Source organism: Gopherus evgoodei, chromosome 3 (assembly GCF_007399415.2).
Source record: "Gopherus evgoodei ecotype Sinaloan lineage chromosome 3, rGopEvg1_v1.p, whole genome shotgun sequence".
NCBI lineage: Eukaryota > Metazoa > Chordata > Testudines > Testudinidae > Gopherus > Gopherus evgoodei.
The window spans coordinates 9,124,188-9,144,143 of NC_044324.1; the positions used below are offsets into that span (position 1 = coordinate 9,124,188).

At 47.3% G+C, this 19,956-nt stretch overlaps 1 protein-coding gene across 1 annotated transcript in view; it reads right to left on the reverse strand.

The window, feature by feature from the left end:
• NRBP1 (nuclear receptor binding protein 1) overlaps positions 1-19,956 on the reverse strand; it is an 86,618-nt gene that overhangs the window by 23,195 nt on the left and 43,467 nt on the right. The window contains exons 8-9 of the mRNA XM_030554953.1: positions 6,435-6,518; positions 6,064-6,122 (exon numbers count right to left, since the gene is read on the reverse strand). Of these exons, the coding sequence (XP_030410813.1) occupies positions 6,064-6,122; positions 6,435-6,518 (143 nt within the window). The remainder of the gene's footprint in view (positions 1-6,063; positions 6,123-6,434; positions 6,519-19,956) is intronic.

The following is a 19,956-nucleotide window of genomic DNA, read 5'->3' on the forward strand; positions in this document are numbered from 1 at the left end:
ACTTCTGTTCACCATTCACTACACCTGCCTACACTGTAACTTCTGTTCATTGTTCACCATTCACTACACTGTACCTTCTGTTCACTGTTCACCATTCACTACACTTCTCTACACTGTACTTTCTGTTCACTGTTCACCATTCACTACACTTTCCTACATTGTAACTTCTGTTCACTGTTTGCCATAGTGTAATTCAAACCCCATTTTAAAACGCTCACTCCATTTTGTAAAAGCTTCCTCCAACCTTCATTTTTGCAAACCCTGTTGTAATTTTACCTCCCTTATGAAGAGAGGGAAGAGCATCTTCACAAGCAGGCTGGCTAACCTAGTGAGAAGGGCTTTAAACTAGGTTCACCGGGGGAAGGAGACCAAAGCCCTGAGGAAGGTGGGGAAATGGGATACCGGGAGGAAGCAAGAGCAGGAGAGCGCAAGAGGGGAGGACTCCTGTCTCGGACCAAGAAAGCAGGACAATCAGCAAGTTATCTTAAGTGCCTATACACAAATGCAAGAAGCATGGGAAACAAGCAGGGAGAACTGGAAGTCCTGCCACAGTCAGGGAACTGTGATGTCACTGGAATAACAGAGACTTGGTGGGATAACTCACATGACTGGAGTACTGTCATGGATGGATATAAACTGTTCAGGAAGGACAGGCAGAGCAGAAAAGGTGGAGGAGTTGCACTGTATGTAAGAGAGCAGTATAACTGCTCAGAGTTCCAGTATGAAACTGCAGAAAAACCTGAGAGTCTCCAGATTAAGTTTAGAAGTGTGGGCAACAAGGGTGATGTTGTGGTGAGAGTCTGCTATAGACCACCAGACTAGGGGGATGAGGTGGATGAGGCTTTCTTCCGGCAACTAGCAGAAGTTACTAGATCACAGGCCCTGGTTCTCATGGGAGACTTTAATCACCGTGATATCTGCTGGGAGAGCAATACAGCGGTGCACAGACAATCCAGGAAGTTTTTGGAAAGCGTAGGGGACAATTTCCTGGTCCAAGTGCTGGAGGAACCAACTAGGGGCAGAGCTCTTCCTGACCTGCTGCTCACAAACAGAGAAGAGTTAGTAGGGGAAGCAAAAGTGGATGGGAACCTGGGAGGCAGTGACCATGAGATGGTCGAGTTCAGGATCTTGACACAGGGAAAAAAGGAGAGCAGCGGAATACAGACCCTGGACTTCAGAAAAGCAGACTTTGACTCCCTCAGGGAGCTGATGGGCAGGATCCCCTGGGAAAATAACATGAGGGGGAAAGGAGTCCAGGAGAGCTGGCTGTATTTTAAAGAATCCTTATTGAGGTTGCAGGAACAAACTATCCCGATGTGTAGAAAGCATAGTAAATATGGCAGGCGACCAGCTTGGCTTAACAGTGAAATCCTTGCTGATCTTCAAGGCAAAAAAGAAGCTTACAGGAAGTGGAAGATTGGACAAATGACGAGGGAGGAGTATAAAAATATTGCTCAGGCATGCAGGAGTGAAATCAGGAAGGCCAAATCACACTTGGAGTTGGAGTTAGCAAGAGATATTAAGAGTAACAAGAAGGGTTTCCTTCAGGTACGTTAGCAACAAGAAGAAAGTCAAGGAAAGCGTGGGCCCCTTACTGAATAAAGGAGGCAACCTAGTGACAGAGAAGGTCGAAAAAGCTAATGTACTCAATGCTTTTTTTGCCTGTCTTCACAAACAAGGTCAGCTCCCAGACTACTGCACTGGGCAGCACAGCATGGGGAGGAGGTGACAAGGCCTCTGTGGAGAACAGTGGTTCAGGATTACTTAGAAAAGCAAGATGAGCACAAGTCCATGGGACCGGATGCGCTGCATCCGGGGGCGCTAAAGGAGTGGGTGGATGTGATTGCAGAGCCATTGGCCATTATCTTTGAAAACTCATGGCGAACGGGGGAGGTCCCAGATGACTGGGAAAAGGCTAATGTAGTGCCCATCCTTGAAAAAGGGAAGGAGGAGGATCCGGGAAACTACAGACCAGTCAGCCTCACCTCAGTCCCTGGAAAAATCATGGGGCAGGTCCTCAAAGAATCAATTCTGATGCACTTAGAGGAGAGGAAAGTGATCAGGAACAGTCAGCATGGATTCACCAAAGGCAAGTCATGCCTGACTAACCTAATTGCCTTCTATGAGGAGATAACTGGGTCTGTGGATGAGGGGAAAGCAGTGGATGTGTTATTCCTTGATGGTAGCAAAGCTTTTGATACGGTCTCCCACAGTATTCTTGCCAGCAAGTTAAAGTAGTATGGGCTGGATGAATGGACTATAAGATGGATAGAAAGCTGGCTAGAACGTCAGGCTCAACAGGTAGTGATCAATGGCTCCATGCCTAGTTGGCAGCTGGTATCAAGCGGAGTGCCCCAAGGGGTGGTCTTGTTCAATATCTTAATTAATGATCTGGAGGATGGTGTGGCCTGCACCCTCAGCAAGTTTGCAGATGACACTAAACTGGGAGGAGTGGTAGATACGCTGGAAGATAGGGATAGGATTCAGAGAGACTGAGACAAATTAGAGGACTGGGCCAAAAGAAATATGATGAGATTCAACAAGGACAAGTGCAGAGTCCTGCACTTAGGACGGAAGAATCCCATTCACTGTTACAGAGTAGGGACCAAGTGGCTAGGCAGCGTTCTGCAGAAAAGGACCTAGGGGTTACAGTGGACAAGAAGCTGAATATGAGTCAGTGTGCCCTTGTTGCCAAGAAGGCTAACAGCATTTTGGGCTGTATAAGTAGGGGCACTGCAAGCAGATCGAGGGATGTGATCATTCCCCTCTGCTCGACATTGGTAAGGCCTCATCTGGAGTATTGTGTCCAGTTTTGAGCCCCACACTACAAGAAGGATGTGGAAAAATTGGAAAGAGTCCAGTGGAGGGCAACAAAAATGATTAGGGTGCTGGAGCACATGACTTATGAGGAGAGGCTGAGGGAACTGGGATTGTTTAGTCTGTGGAAGAGAAGAATGAGGGGGGATTTGATAGCTGCTTTTAACTACCTGGAAGGGGGTTCCAAAGAGGATGGATCTAGACTGTTCTCAGTGGTTGCAGATGACAGAACAAGGAGTAATGGTCTCAAGTTGCAGTGGGGGAGGTTTAAGTTGGATATTAAGAAAAACTTTTTCACTCAGAGAGCGGTGAAGCACTGGAATGGGTTACCTAGGGAGTTGGTGGAATCTCCTTCCTTAGAAGTTTTTAAGGTCAGGCTTGACAAAGTCCTGGCTGAGATGATTTAGTTGAGGATTGGTCCTGCTTTGAGCAGGGGGGTGGACTAGATGACCTCCTGAGGTCCTTTCCAACCCTGATATTCTATGATTCTATGATCTTATTAGTTTAGGTCAGATGTGTGACTGAGGTATGTATGGATGATGGAATCAACCTCCAGCCCCAGCCTGTCCTGATGAAATAAAGTTCAAACACCAACGGCTGAAGATGCAGACAAGAGCCCTAACAAAATAAGAAGAGTCCACCCTAAAAAGAAAAAGTACAATAAAAGGAAGATCAAACCCAGGTCCAAGGCTAAAAGTCACACCTGTAATTGACGGGTGATCAATCACCAAACCCAGAGGCAGCTTGACACAGCAAGACCTATAGATTCTGGATTCAAACTAAAGCCTACAAAAAGGATGGGTGAGATGGAAAACTTTGGAGGGTAACATTCTACTGCCAACATGGAAGGGAATAGGTGCATGCCCAACAGAGACCCAGCTTATTTGGCCAGTTAGCCGCCACAAGCGACGAACCCAAGCTGCAAGAGAGAGAGAGAGAGAGAGAAATATGGCATCTTTGTCTTGCCCCCTGAAAAGATCCTCTGTAGTTTTGTCTGTACAACAAGGCCAGAAAGGTAACAGCCACCCACAACAGTCAATGCAACAGCACTAACCCTTTCTTCTCCACTAAGGACTGCCTCTCCAATCTCCTCTCTGAAAGAGGGGCTGATCACTTCTGATGAGGTTTGTTTTGCATAACAATTTCAATTCAAAATGCCCTCTTTGATTCTTTTCCCCCCCATCTCCCCTAATCAATAAACTTCCAACTTTGGCATGAATGTTCTAGTGCAGCAGTGCTCAGACTTTTCCAGTTGTTCCCCCTTACCCACAACAGAATCTGTCCATGCCTCCCCCTCTCCTCATCCCATTACTGCACTGCCAAGATTGTCTCAGCAGCAGAGCTTGGGCTGAGGGCAGAGCCAGGCTGCAGCTGGGGTCGGAGAGGGAGCGAGGGCAGAGTTGGGCCTGGAGGCAAAGCAGGACTGGGGGCTGAGCGGGGAGGAGGAAGGAGTGAGGCTGCAGGCGGAGCTGGTCTGGGGGCGAGCGCTCCCTCTCTGTCCCCTGTGGAGGCTGGCCCGGCCCCACCACACACCACTCCAAATGTTCCTCTGCAACCCCCTTGGGAGGGGTGCGCCCCACAGTTTGGGGACCACTGTTCTAGTGTTTGCCATGGGACTAACACCACAGAGGTCTCTGTGCTCAAACCTCCGAACCAGGTCTGACACCTGTGACTCTCTGGTCTCATTGATGCCACCAAAATTAACTCAACTGCAGGCCAGGCAGCGTTCGCTGAAGTCACCTCAGCCATTTCCAGTGACAATGTTTGCATGATAGATTAAAGTGTTTCCAAAGCAGCTGATCTTCCCTCTGCCAAGAGCACAGCTCATCGGGCAGAGAACTGCAGCCCTGGCACGTAAGGACTAGTAGAACCTGATCCCCTCTGCAGTGAGCAAACCAGGTTACAAACTGCTGCTCTTCTCAGGAGGAGACAATCTGTGAACTCCTCCTCCGGGAAACACGCTGCTCAGTGTAGAGGCGACACTTTGAGACACTGGACAAGAATGGGGGAATAGTCATGTGCACATTTTGTTTGGTTTCCTGTGGGAGCAGGCAAAAGTCTGCCAACGACTGCAAAGGCTTCTGTACTGTCCAGTTCTTTCTATGCCCACACCAGAGCCTTCATATCCTAGGCTGGGAAGGGTACTATTGTACTGCTCTGCAGAGCGGACTCCACAGTCATTCCTTTCCTCTTGTCTCCAGCGGGGGGCTGGCCTCTCCAGCTCCCTGGCAAGACTGTCTGCTTTGTTGTTCCAGGGCATTTATTTGCCCCCATGGGTCACTCCCACTATTGATTTTCATGCTCCCCAGGCTCAGGTTTCAAATTACTGTATCATTGTCACCGGCTCCATGCATTGAGAAATACCATCATGGGCAACTAGCTAGGTCAAATGAGAATCCCTTGTTACCACAGACCCCTTGGAATTCAAAGAGGTAGTTTGTGGTGTTAGTCTGGCCCCCCCCCCCCACCCCCGCATCTCCTCCTGTTAGGCTGCAGGGGCTTACATTATGTCCTGCAGAGTTCTCTACCTCATCCGATTCTTGAAACTAGCTGCAGAGTATATTTTTTCTGCTGAACTCCCAATTCCTTGGCTCATGCCTGGTGAACACAGGGGGCATAGGAATGGTCAGGCCAAATCAGAGCGGGGCTCCATCTACCCCCATCTCCTGGCTCCAAGAGCAGCAAGCACCACCTGCTTCAGAGTTAGGGAAAAGCCACCCCAAAATGGACAACTATAGAATAAACTGTCCAAGGCCAATTCTGTGTAATCTCAGGCAGTTAGCAGCTGGTTTACGCCCTGAAACAGGAAGCTTCGTATTCCTTATTAAACTGCATCAAAATTGTGGTTGTTCAGATCCTCCACAAAAATTCATCCTCCTCCTTTGACTCTTACTGAACTTCTGGCCTCATTATCTTGTGGCACTGAGTTCCACAGGTCACTTGTTACATTTGGAGTGGGAGGAGCCACCCAAGGGAGACCAATACAGGGGACAGACACTGATGGAAAGGCCCCAACCAGCCCAAATCCTTGTCTAGCATGTTAGTGCCAGTAGGAAGTGGGAAGATGCAGCGGGGGAGGGCATGGGTTTTGGTGACAGAAATGGTTGAACTGCTGCTGAGGGACTGGGGGACAGAGTAACTCCAATAGAGAGGATTCTTGTTTCATTCAGACATCCCTCCCCTGCCCAGAACACACCCCATGCCATCTCCCTTCCCGCTAAGATGGAAGCGGCCCAGCCCACTCACCTCTAGCGCACACATCCCAAAGGAGTAGATGTCCACAGCAGTGGTGACATTGGTGACTTCTGTAACACAGGAACAAGGCTCCTCAGTCAATTCCCAACAGGACAGTCCTAGCACCTTATAGCACCAGGAGCCGCCACACCAGGCAGCGAGATCCTGCAGCCCCCTCCCTTCCACTGCTATTCCAGGGACAAGGGCTCCCAGTGGCTCCAGATCAAGGCCATGCAGGCCCAGGGGGAGTAGCATTAGCTCCCCTTAGCTGCAGCCTCTCATGGGATATGCAGATAATAGCTGCCCACAGACTGGTTACTAGCAAGACACAAGCAAGCCATACCACACCCGAGGCCTGTGGGCACTGTTCTGCTATACTATACCTCCATACTCTGGGGCAAAGAAGTGCAGGTTCTTCTGCTCCTCACGACACGTCTTCACATGGTTGTTGATGGTGTCTGGTGCCACTGGAAGAGAGTCACAGATGCTTACAATGCAGTAATCCGTACCAGCTGTGCCCCAGGCTGCTCAGGGGGAGGGCAACAGCTGTCCATACTGACCCCAGGCACCAGCTCCCCTCATCTCACACTGAGGCGGGTGCACTTTCCCCATGCACGGGAGAGCAGAGAGGCACTGGAATGTTTCTCTACCCTGTTCCCTTGGCTGCACTCTCACCGAGACCTAGTATTGGGCTCAAACAGCACCTGTGGAGTCCCTGGCCCCCGCAGAGGAAGGAGCACCTAAGAAAGGCCTCAAGTTTACAGTCAAGCCTGAAGGCTCTCAGCTCAGACCCACAGCACTGAGCAGCTTGAGGCTTGGCTACAGAGACACTGAATTTCAGACAGACTGACAGCTCTGCAACGAGGCGACTTGTTCCATGGCCAACAAGTTGTTGCTGGTGCAGATTCTGCTCTGCTCAGAGAGGTCTCTCAGTAGCGCAGAGCCAAGCACAAAAGCCACCAGTACAGAGAACAGAAACCCTGATGGAGAAGGCCCAGCTAGCACAGTGCCTCTGCCTATGGCTCATGTCTGCAGGAGGCCTCTGCCAGGAGCACTCAGCCTACCGGCAGCAGCAAGATGGCACCAAACCCAACAGTGAGGGCAATCAGAGCAGCATGAGCACATGGGCTTCCGAGGGGAGGGGATAAGTTCCTGGGACAACTCACTCCATTAGGGGACTATAGACAAGTCTCCAAGAAGGATCAGCAGTCTAAACATTAGAAAAATCAAGGTAAGTAGAGAACACACGGGCTCCCTCCTTTCTAGCACTCACCCCTCCCTGGAGCACAGCCACTCCTGCACCAAAGCGCTCCCAACACTACTTCATCTCCTTCAGACAGGGCATCCACACCCTCCCACCCACAATCCTACAAAGTAGTGACACTTAACTCAGAATGTTCTCCCTTGGGGGAGAATTCGGCGCCACTGTGCATGTGCAGAATTCATATCCCCTGCAGATTTGTGTTTTCTCTTGGCAAAAAATGCTCTGCCAGAGAAGCTCTGCAGTTATGCCTTTCAGCCAGTAAGTGCTGCTGTGGTGCCAGAACAGAGGACAGTCAGCTCACCAGCTGTAGCAGTCAGCAGCTGATAGGGAGGGGTCAGAGTCTGCGTTCCTCACAGCACCATGCCCGCGGGGCCAGGTGAGGAGGCATGAGATATGGGGGGATACACAGAGTGGGGCACACAGTGCTGCTGGGAGAGTCACAGACTGGGGTTCAGAAGGGCTAGTGGCAGGAATGGTCTGGGACAGGGGCTGTATGGGAGTGGATATGGAGGGACACATGGGGACAGGGCAAATGTAGCTGACTGAACGGGAGAGGCTGGGATCAGCCAGGTCTGCATGGGGGAAACTCCACAACAATCCCCACACCCCAAAAAAACCTGTTCCATTCTTCTTCCACCCATACCCAACAACCCTCCAGGTTTGCTCCGAGGCACCTGGTCCAGCAATTACTTCCCTCTCCCCGAATCTTTGCCCTGTTTTTGAAGGGTGCGGGAAATACATTTCTGTATAGTAGTTTAATTGAATTATTCCTCAAAGGTCTGTATCAATATGCCTACTAAGGAATTTATTTCTCAAAAAATGTCCAGAATCATTTCTGTCTCTGTATTGTTACAAATATACTTGCTAATAGGTATTTTGAAATAAATTATCAAAAATTGAAAATGGAGTGACTTACTTTGACAAAATATATAGAATTTTTAACTTTTTGAAACAGAATTCCTCCAGGAGTAAGCCTAGTGAATCTGCCTCAGTTACTCTTTCCAAATGAATCACAGCTGGCTACTCTTTCTATCATCTGTTTGAATGGGAGACTCCACACAGTGCTTGTTTCAAAAAGGTAGAGATTCGGAATAGAACAAAGAGGAATAACAGGGAGAATGTAAAAGGAATTTCACGCTGAGTGAGCTCAGATTAGTCCACAGCCTCAAGAAAGCCCTGTCACTTGGGCTGCAGAAAAGCCTCGGAGAACAGACTGTAAAAGACAATCCTGCCTGGTTCCCAGGGGCTAGGACCTAACAAGGTGCTTCCATCTCCCATATCTGTTTTTCTGTGAATGAACAGAGAGCTCTGAAACAAGAACAGAATGAGAAGGAGGTGGTCACTGGAGACAACTCAATGCGCAGTTGCAGTCAAGAAAACAGGCATATTAGAATGCATTGGGAATTGCATAGATAATATCATCAAAATATCCTGCCTTCATGTAATCAATGGTGCAGCCTCATCTGTATACTGCATGCAGGATTGGTCATTTCATCCCCAAGTGGGGTGACCAGATCACCCAGGTCAAATATTGGGACACGGGGGGCAGGGACAGAGGGGGAAAAAATGGCAGCAGAGCAAAAATATCCCCCATCCCCGATTCCTCCTCCCTCCGCAAGTGCTGGAGGGAGGCCCGGAAGACTCAGAGGAGCACGGGGCCAGGGTGAGAGTGAGTCTGGCCTGGCCCCGAACAGGCAGGACTCGGGCACGGTACCTGGAGGGAGAGTAGGGGTGGCCTGCGGGACCAGGCGGCGGCTGTTCTCCCCACCTGGGCAGCGGGACTCGGGAGCAGCCGCTGCTGTAGCTTCCACTGCCTCGGGGGGGGGGAAGCGGTTGCTGGCCAAGCTTGGCGGCTGCGGCTCTGGAGCCCACGAACCCCCCAAGCCTGGGCCTGCTGCCGTGGGCAGCCCCAGATTGGGGGCAGCAGGCCTCAGCCCCCCCATTCTGCTCAGGTTCCACAGGGGAACAGGGCTGGGCTACCAATGCCTCCGCTGTGGAATTGCACCAGCTGGGCAGCCAGCCAACATGACTGGCCAGGGGCTGGGTCCCCACGGGATGCTATTTGAGGAAGGACTGCTAGCAACAGATGGCGTTCACCTTTCGAAGAGGGGAAAGGCCTTATTTGCGCACAGACTGGCTAACCTAGTAAGGAGGGCTTTAAACTAGGTTTGATGGGGACAGGTGAGCAAAGCCCACAGGTAAGTGGGGAACAAGACCTGGGAGATGGGTTGGAAACAGGAGGGAGCACGGGCTATAATGGCAGAGAGGAAGGAGGGTCAGGGCAAAGCTGGGAGGCAAGATCAAACCAGTATCTTAGATGCCTTTATACAAATGCAAGAAGTATGGGTAATAAGCAGGAAGAACTGGAAGTGCTAATAAATAAATACAACTATGACATTATTGGCATTACTGAAACTTGGTGGGATAATACACACGACTGGAATGTTGGTGTGGATGGGTATAGTTTGCTCAGGAAGGCTAGACAGGGGAAAAAGGGAGGAGGTGTTGCCTTATATATTAAACATGTAGACACTTGGACTGAGGTGGAGATGGACATAGGAGACTGAAGGGTGGAGAGTCTCCGGGTTAGGCTAAAAGGGGTAAAAAAACACAGGTGATGTCGTGCTGGGAGTCTACTACAGGCCACCTAATCAGGCGGAAGAGGTGGATGAGGCTTTTTTCAAACAACTAACACAATCATCCAAAGCCCAAGATTTGGTGGTGATGGGGGGACTTCAACTATCCAGATATATGTTGGGAAAATAACACCGCGGGGCACAGACTATCCAATAAGTTCCTGGACTGCATAGCAGACAACTTTTTATTTCAGAAAGTTGAAAAAGCTACTGGGGGGAAGTTGTTCTAGACTTGATTTTAACAAATAGGGAGGAACTTGTTGAGAATTTAAAAGTAGAAGGAAGCTTGGGTGAAAGTGATCATGAAATCATAGAATTTGCAATTCTAAGGAAGGGTAGAAGGGAGTACAGCAGAATAGAGACAATGGATTTCAGGAAGGCGGATTTTGGTAAGCTCAGAGAGCTGATAGGCAAGGTCCCATGGGAATTAAGACTGAGGGGAAAAACAACTGAGGAAAGTTGGCAGTTTTTCAAAGGGACGCTATTAAGGGCCCAAAAGCAAGTTATTCCGATGGTTAGGAAAGATAGAAAATGTGGCAAAAGACCACCTTGGCTTACCCTTGAGATCTTGCGTGACCTACAAAATAAAAAGGCGTCATATAAAAAACGGAAACTAGGTCAGATCACGAAGGATGAATATAGGCAAATAACACAGGAATGCAGAGGCAAGATTAGAAAAGCAAAGGCACAAAATGAACTCAAACTAGCTATGGGAATAAAGGGAAACAAGAAGACTTTTTATCAATACATTAGAAGCAAGAGGAAGACCAAGGACAGGGTAGGCCCACTGCTCAGTGAGGAGGGGGTAACAGTAACGGGAGACTTGGAAATGGCAGAGATGCTTAATGACTTCTTTGTTTCGGTCTTCACTGAGAAGTCTGAAGGAATGTCTAATATAGTGAATGCTTACGGGAAGAGGGTAGGTTTAGAAGAGAAAATAAGGAAAGAGCAAGTAAAAAATCACTTAGAAAAGTTAGATGCCTGCAAGTCACCAGGGCCTGATGAAATGCATCCTAGAATACTCAAGGAGTTAATGGAAGAGGTATCTGAGCCTCTAGCTATTATCTTTGGGAAATCATGGGAGACAGGGGAGATTCCAGAAGACTGGAAGGGGGCAAATATAGTGCCCATCTATAAAAAGGGAAATAAAAACAACCCAGGAAACTACAGACCAGTTAGTTTAACTTCTGTGCCAGGGAAGATAATGGAGCAGGTAATCAAAGAAATCATCTGCAAACACTTGGAAGGTGGTAAGGTGATAGGGAATAGCCAGCATGGATTTGTAAAGAACAAATCGTGTCAAACTAATCTGATAGCGTTCTTTGATAGGATAATGAGCCTTGTGGATAAGGGAGAAGCGGTGGATGTGATATACCTAGACTTTAGTAAGGCATTTGATACGGTCTCGCATGATATTCTTATAGATAAACTAGGAAAGTATAATTTAGATGGGGCTACTATAAGGTGAGTGCATAACTGACTGGATAACCGTACTCAGAGAGTAGTTGTTAATGGCTCCCAATCCTGCTGGAAAGGTATAACAAGTGAGGTTCCGCAGGGTTCTGTTTTGGGACCAGTTCTGTTCAATATCTTCATCAACGATTTAGATGTTGGCATAGAAAGTACGCTTATTAAGTTTGCGGACGATACCAAACTGGGAGGGATTGCAACTGCTTTGGAGGACAGGGTCAAAATTCAAAATGATCTGGACAAGTTGGAGAAATAGTCTGAGGTAAACAGGATGAAGTTCAATAAAGATAAATGCAAAGTGCTCCACTTAGGAAGGAACAATCAGTTTCACACATACAGAATGGGAAGAGACTGTCTAGGAAGGAGTATGGCAGAAAGAGATCTAGGAGTTATAGTGGACCACAAGCTAAATATGAGTCAACAGTGTGATACTGTTGCAAAAAAAGCAAACGTGATTCTGGGATGCATTAACAGGTGTGTTGTAAACAAGACACGAGAAGTCATTCTTCCGCTTTACTCTGCGCTGGTTAGGCCTCAACTGGAGTATTGTGTCCAGTTCTGGGCACCGCATTTCAAGAAAGATGTGGAGAAATTGGAGAGGGTCCAGAGAAGAGCAACAAGAATGATTAAAGGTCTTGAGAACATGACCTATGAAGGAAGGCTGAAGGAATTGGGTTTGTTTAGTTTGGATAAGAGAAGACTGAGAGGGGACATGATAGCAGTTTTCAGGTATCTAAAAGGGTGTCATCAGGAGGAGGGAGAAAACTTGTTCACCTTAGCTTCCAATGATAGAACAAGAAGCAATGGGCTTAAACTGCAGCAAGGGAGATTTAGGTTGGACATTAGGAAAAAGTTCCTAACTGTCAGGGTAGTTAAACCCTGGAATAGATTGTCTAGGGAAGTTGTGGAATCTCCATCTCTGGAGATATTTAAGAGTAGGTTAGATAAATGTCTGTTAGGTATGGTCTAGACAGTATTTGGTCCTGCCATGAGGGCAGGGGACTGGACTCGATGACCTCTCGAGGTCCCTTCCAGTCCTAGAGTCTATGAGAAGGCCCGGGCTTGGGGAGTTCAGTCTCGGGCACCAAAGCTGCAGCCACCGAGCGCCACACGCTTGGCCACTTCCTTCCCCCGTGGCAGTGGGAGCTGCAGCAGTGGCTGCTCCCAAGTCCCGCTGCCCAGGTGGGGAGAACAGCCGCCGCCTGGCCCCGTGGGCCACCCCCCTATTCTCCCTCCAGGTACCGCCCTGCCCGAGTCCTGCCTGCTTGGGGCCAGGCCGGACTCACACCTCACCCCAGCCCCGCGCTCCCCTGCATCTCCTGGGCATGGCATGCCTGGCAAGAGGCGGGGGTTTGGGGAGGGAGCCAATGGGGCAGTGAGGGGGTGGGGATGGGCACGGGGATTTGGGGAGGGATCCAGTGGGGGAAAGGAGGGGGCAGACTCGGGGCAGGGGAGAGTGCGAGCCCTTCTAGGCTCCAGAGCCTTTGCTTGTTTGTCCAGTGTCCCGACATAACATTGGTCAGGATGCGGGACAAACAAGCAAATATCGGGACAGTCTGAATAAAATCGGGACGTCTGGTCACCCTATCCCCAAGGGCGCTGCAGAATTAGAGGGGGTTCAGAGAAGGGTGACGAGAATGATCAAGGGCTTGGGAAAACTGCTCTGGAGAGTGTGTGAGAAAGAAATGCAATAGAACATGATAGAAGGCTAAAATAATCAACAGTCTAGAGAAGGGAGGTCAGGAGAATCTATTCTCCCTGGTTCATAACAAAAACACAGGGACATTCAATGAAATTAAGATAGGTAGGAATTTCAAAACTGATGAGCAAGTACTTTTTCACACAATGTGTAATTAGCTTGTGAAACTCTGCTACAAGAATGAGGAGTACTTGTGGCACCTTAAGACACTAACAAATTTATTTGGGCCTAAGCTTTCGTGGGCTAAAACCCACTTCGTCAGATGGATGCAGCGGAAAATACAATAGGAAGATTTACTTACACACACACACACACACACACACACACACACAGAACATGAAACAATGAGTGTTACCATACACACTCTAGTGACACAGTGATCAGTTAAGGTGAGCTATTACCAGCAGGAGAGGTGAAAAAACTTGAAGCTACCAAGATTTAAAGAGGAACTGGACATTTGCCTGGGTCATAAGAATATCCAGCATTTTCGTAATTAACAAGAGTTCCAGAAGGGAGATTAAACCTCCTGCTCTGCGGGTTAAACTAATCTGTAACTACCAGGGATTAGAAGGTTTCTTACACCTCTCTTTGGAGCACCTGGCTCTGGCCACTGGATGGTATGGATTACAGACCTGAGCCATACCGGCAACTCCTGGGCTCCCTAAATCTCTCTCGAGGAAGAGCAAAGCGGCTTACCAATGACGGGACATGTGATCCTCTCCTGTGGAGCAGCACGCCCAAGGGGATGCACAGAGGAGCAGGGGCAGACCAGAGTGCTCCTGCCAGAACAGAAACTCTGGAGCAGAAGGAAGGACTGAAACAACAGGGACCTCTCTAGTAACACTCCAGTTGCTCCCATTCCTGCTATAAACAGCTTCCTCCCTCACATAGTACCCCATGGAAACTTACCAACACTAACAACCCCTCTCCCCAACAGGCGGAGGGCAGTGCAAGGGCGCATATTCACTGTTGTCAGTACACCAGCACCAAACAGGCATCAGCCTAGCTGCCAATCAACGTCACAGCAAAGGACACACCTAGTTCCAGGCAGCACCCCTGCAGCTTTCACAGAGGTCTGTTTCACAAAGGCAGGCTAAGGCACTGCACAGTAGTAGTCAAATGGGCCCCCTACTACCAAGTCTCTGCCTGAACAGAGACCATGACTGCAAAGAACAATCCAGTTCTGCACAGGGAAATTCCTTATTTCCAAAGACTGGAGAGCGTCAGGCTCTTTTTTCCACACCAGGCAGCGTGTTCTCAGATGTTTGGCTGTGTGAGTGTTCTCCGTGTGCTGTCCGAACTCTGCGCAGACAGTTAGCATAACAGTGAACCACCCAATGACCACAAGATCCATTAAGGAGCAAAGGCACCCAGCTAGGTTTATTGTCGACGAAGCACAGTAACAGCACCTGGCAGACTCAGGCTATTAAAACATGTATGCCCAAAACAATGGACACAGCTCAGTGAATGGCTGGTTATCCATTCCCCCCCCCCGGCTGGCCAGACACTCCCTTTGAGGTTCCATTTTATACATCAATACAAACAAGTTACATACTGTCCCTTTGACGTAGTTAGTTGACACCTTTGATGCAGCCAGTTACCATCCATCACCTTGTACATCTCTATCCATCACACTGTCCTCCTGACCTTATCTTTAGGATGGGTCAGCGTGTTCCTGTTCTCTGTAGGGAATGTCTGATAGCGAGGTGTTCTGGTACCACCCTTCTGGAAGACATCTGCGCAAGTGCTCTGTGTCTAGTACTTCTTAGGAATGTGCATTTCTCCAGTATCAGCCCTGTTCTTGCCAGATTGTGAGTAGGCCCTGCAGCGCTCACAACCTGACTTTGTTTTATATCAGCAAAGTTTTGACCACTACTTAAGGCCTTGTAGCTGAGGCCTGGGCTAAAGTCTCAGGCCCTCTTACTGTGACTTTAAGCACCTCCAAAGCCGGAGCAGAGGTTCTTCTGTGTGGATGGGGGTGGAAGTTGGGCTAAAACACAGGTAAAGGTCCAGGTTAACTGTGCAGTGAAAACATGTCCTGAGTATGCAACTGGGCAGATCGATGTAGTGACCATAAGCTCAAAATGGGTACTGTGATGGGGTGTTCACCCCACACAAGGTAAAGCAGGTTAAATTAGATCAATTAACCTGAAAGGCTGCACCTGGGGGACAGCCAAGAATTAAAAGGGTGATTGATGATGGAGCCCAGTTGAGAAGGAACACGTGGGACTGGTATAAAGCCAGAAAGTTGGCAGCAGAAAGGAACTGCAGAGAAGTAGTCTGCAGTCACTCCCTGGGAGAAGGAAGGTGTGTTGAGGGCTATGGAGTTACACAGTCTGCAATTACTTCCTGGGAGGGGGGAGTTTGGGCTGCTGAGCCCAGAAAGGGGAAAGCCAGAAGCTGTAGGAAGGAATTCAGGGAAAGAGCAACATGGTCAGAGATCAGGCAGACCACAGCTGATAGATGTAGGGTCCATGGACTGGAACCAGGAGTAGAAGGCAGGTCAGGGTTCTCCTACCAGCCAGTGAGGGAAGTGGCACAGACTGGGTGCTGGAGCAGAAGATTGCCTAGGACAGTGTAGGGGGGAAATTAACATCTGTGTAGGGGGAAAATGCCAAAGAAACATACCACAGTAGCATTTAACATGAAAAACAGGAACCACACAACTGAGGAAACTAGTTAAACATAAGTTAAAAGGAACAGTTACAAGGCTGAAATGCCTGCAAGCTGCATGGACGCTATTTAAAAACATCATGAGGCTCAAACTAAACGTATGCCTCAAAACCAAGTTACCATGGCTAAATAGAGCAGAAGAGGCAGTTAGAGGCAAAAAAAGACATTTAAAAACTAGAAGTCAAACCTAGGGAGGACGATAGAAAGGAGCATAAACTCTAGCAAGTCAAGAGTAAAAGTAGAGCAAGAAAGAATTTGAAGAACAGTGACCTGAAGAGAAAAACCGAAGAGCAATTTTTTTAAATTACATCAGAAGCAGGAAGTCTGCTAAAAAAAGTTACTGGGGCCACCAGCCAATCAAGGTGCTAAAGTAGCACTCAAGGGAGACACGGCCATTGTGGAGCAGCTACATGAATTCCTTGCATCGGTCTTCACTGCAGAAAATGCGGGGGAGATGCCCACACTCCAGCCAGCCATTCTTTTTAGATTAAAAAAATGGAAAAGAACTCTCCCAGGTTGAGGTGTCAAGAGGTGGTTTTGTAACAAACTGATAAACAGTAACAGTAACAGGACCAGATGGAATTCACTGAAGAATTCTGAGGGAACTCAAAAATGAAATCACAGAACTGTGGTATCTGACCAATCACTTAAGTCGGCCTCTGTACCAGATTACTGATAGATGGCTAATGTAACACCAATTTTTAAAAAGGACTCCAGAGGTGATCCTGGCAATTACAAGCCAGTAAGCCTAACTTCAGTATCAGGCAAATTAGTTGAAACAATAGTAAAGAACAGCATTATTTGACATGTAGATGTACACCAGGGGTCGGCAACCTTTCAGAAGTGCTGCGCTGAGTCTTAATTTATTCACTCTAATTTAAGATTGTGTGTGCCAGTAATACATTTTGACGTTTTTAGAAGGTCTCTTTCCATAAGTCTATAATATATAACTAAACTATTGTTGTATGTAAAGTAAATAAGGTTTTTTAAATGTTTAAGAAGCTTCATTTAAAATTAAATTAAAATGTAGAGCCTCCTGGATTGGTGGCCAGGACCCGGGCAATGCGAGTGCCACTGAAAACCAGCTTGCGTGCCGTCTTTGGCACCCGTGCCATAGGTTGCCTACCACTGATGTACACAATATGTTAGGGAAGAGTCAACACGGCTTTTGTAAAGGGAAATCATGCCTCAATCTATTAGAAATCTCTGAGGGAGTCAACAAGCACATAGACAAGGGTGATACAGTGGACAGTGTAACTTGGACTTTCAGAAAGCCTTTGACAAGGTCCCTCACCAAGGGCTCTTAAGCAAAGTAAGTAGACGGAAACACGAGGGGTGGTCCCCTCCCGGATCAGTAACTGGTTAAAATGTAAGAAACAAAAAGGTAGGAATGAACAGTCAGTTTTCACAGTGGAAAGAGATAAACAGTGGGGTTCCCCAAGGATCTGTATTGGGACCAGTTCCATTCAACATATTCATAAATGACCTGGAAAAGAGAGTGAATAGTGAGGTGGCAACATTTTCAGAGAATACAAAATTACTCAAGATAGGTATGCCCAAACCCCTCTGCAAAGAGTCACAAAGGGAACTCACTAAATTGGATGACTAGGCAACAGAATACTAGATGTAATTCAATGTCGATAAATATGAAGGAATGCATTTTGGAAAAGATCATCCCAACTACACATAAAAAAATGACAGGGTATAAATTAGCTGTTACTACTCAAGAAAAAATTCTTGGAGGCACCCAAATAATCCTCTGAAAACTGTTCAATGTGCAGTAGCAGCAGTCAAAAAAGTTAACTATGTTAGGAACCATTAGGAAAGAGATAGATAAGACAACAGAAAATATAATGCCACTATAGAAATCCATAATATGCCCATACGTTGAATACTATGTTCACTTTTGGTTACCTCATCTCAGAAATGATATATTAGAATTTGCTATGGTATAGAGAAAGACTACAAAAATGATTAGGGGTATGGAACTGTGTCCATATAAGGAAAGATTAAAAAAAAAGACAAGCTGTTCAGCTTGGAAAAGATGTCTAAGAGGGATATGACAGATGTCTAATAAAATCATGACTGGTGTGGAGAAAGCGAATAAGTGTCATTTACCCCATCATAAACAGAGAGTTAAGGGTTAATGTCTCTTTTACCTGTAAAGGGTTAACAAGCTCAGTGAACCTGGCTGACATCTGACCAAAGGACCAATCGGGAGACAAGATACTTTCAAATCTTGGTGGAGGGAAGCCTTTGTTCTGTGCTTTTTGAGTTGTTCTTTGTTCTCTCTTGGGGCTAAGAGAGGCCAGACATGCAACCAGGTTCCTCCAATCTTTCTGAAACAGTCTTCCATGTTCAAAATAGTACGTATTAGCTAGAAAAGGCGGATTAGATTTATGTTTGTTTTCTTTATTTGCAAATGTGTATTTTGCTGGAAGGATTTTACCTCCGTTTGCTGTAAATTGTATCTTATGCTAGGGGGGAGGGAGTCCCTCTGGTATATGTAAAGCTGAGACCCTGTAAACATTTTCCATCTTGATTTTACAGAGATGCTTTTAATTAAAGAAAGAAAAAGTAAAAATTTCTTCTTTTTAAGAATCTGATTGATTTTGTCATTGTGTAAGACCCAAGGGGACTGGGTCTGAACTCACCAGGGATTGGTGGGGGAAAAGGAGAAGGGGGGGAAGGTGAATTTCTCTCTGTTTTAAGATTCAAGGAGTTTGACTCACAGTAATCTCTCAGGGTAACCCAGGGAGGGGAAAGTCTGGGAGGGGAAAGGTAGGGGAATGGTTTATTTCCCCTTGTTTTAAGACCCAAAGGGTTTGGGTCTTGGTCTCCCCAGGGAAGGTGTTTGTTGTTTTTTTTGTTTTTTTTTGGGGGGGGGGGGACAAGGAGTGCACCAGACACTGAAATTTCTGGTTGGTGGCAGCGCTATCAGATCTAAGCTAGGAATTAAGTTTAGAGGAGTACATGCAGGTCCCCACTTTCCGGACGCTAAAGTTCAAAGTGGGAAAGAGACCCTGACAACCCCTTCACCTGATATACAAATTAGGGGTCATCCAATGAAATTAAATAAGCAGCAGGTTTAAAAACAAACATAAGAAAGTTCTTCAAAATACAGTCAACCTGCGGAACTCATTGCCACAGGATATTGTCAAGATCAAAAGCATAACTGAGTTAAAGAAAGAACTAGATAAGTTCCTGGAGGATAGGTCCATCAATGGCTATTAGCCAAGATGGCCAGGGATCCAACGCCATGTACTGGTGTCCTGAACCTCCAACTGTCAGAAGTTGGGAAAGGATGACAGGGGATGATTATTATAAATTTCCCTCTATTTATTCCCTCTGAAGCACCTGGCACCGTCCACTGTCTGAAGATGGGATACTGGGCTACATGGACCATTTGTCTGGCCCAGTACAACCATTCTTATTCATAGATTCCAGGACTGGAAGGGACCTCGAGAGGTCATTGAGTCCAGTCCCCTGCCCTCATGGCAGGACCAAATACTGTCTAGACCATCCCTGATATGTTCTTAAGCTGTAGAAAGATTAGTCTCTCACACTTGCATACATCTGGCAAAGCATGAGACATTTCACAGCTCACTCCATTCACGAACCTTGATGCAGCTGAATTAAGGAGGGCATCAGAGACTTGGAGAACACGACTTCAGAGCCACTGTGACAAAGCAAAGTTTACAGCCATTAAGTGTGGAATCAAAGTTGGAGAGGAAACATCTCAGAGCATCTGCCATATTTTGATAACCCAAGCATTTTACATCCAAATGCTGTCACATGGGAGATCTACCTTAAGGGCTGCAGACCAACAGTGCTATGAGATGATCTTATAGACTCATAGACTCTAGGACTGGAAGGGACCTCGAGAGGTCATCGAGTCCAGTCCCCTGCCCTCATGGCAGGACCAAATACTGTCTAGACCATCCCTGATAGACATTTATCTAACCTACTCTTAAATATCTCCAGAGATGGAGATTCCACAACTTCCCTAGGCAATTTATTCCAGTGTTTAACTACCCTGACAGTTAGGAACTTTTTCCTAATGTCCAACCTAAATCTCCCTTGCTGCAGTTTAAGCCCATTGCTTCTTGTTCTATCATTGGAGGCTAAGGTGAACAAGTTTTCTCCCTCCTCCTGATGACACC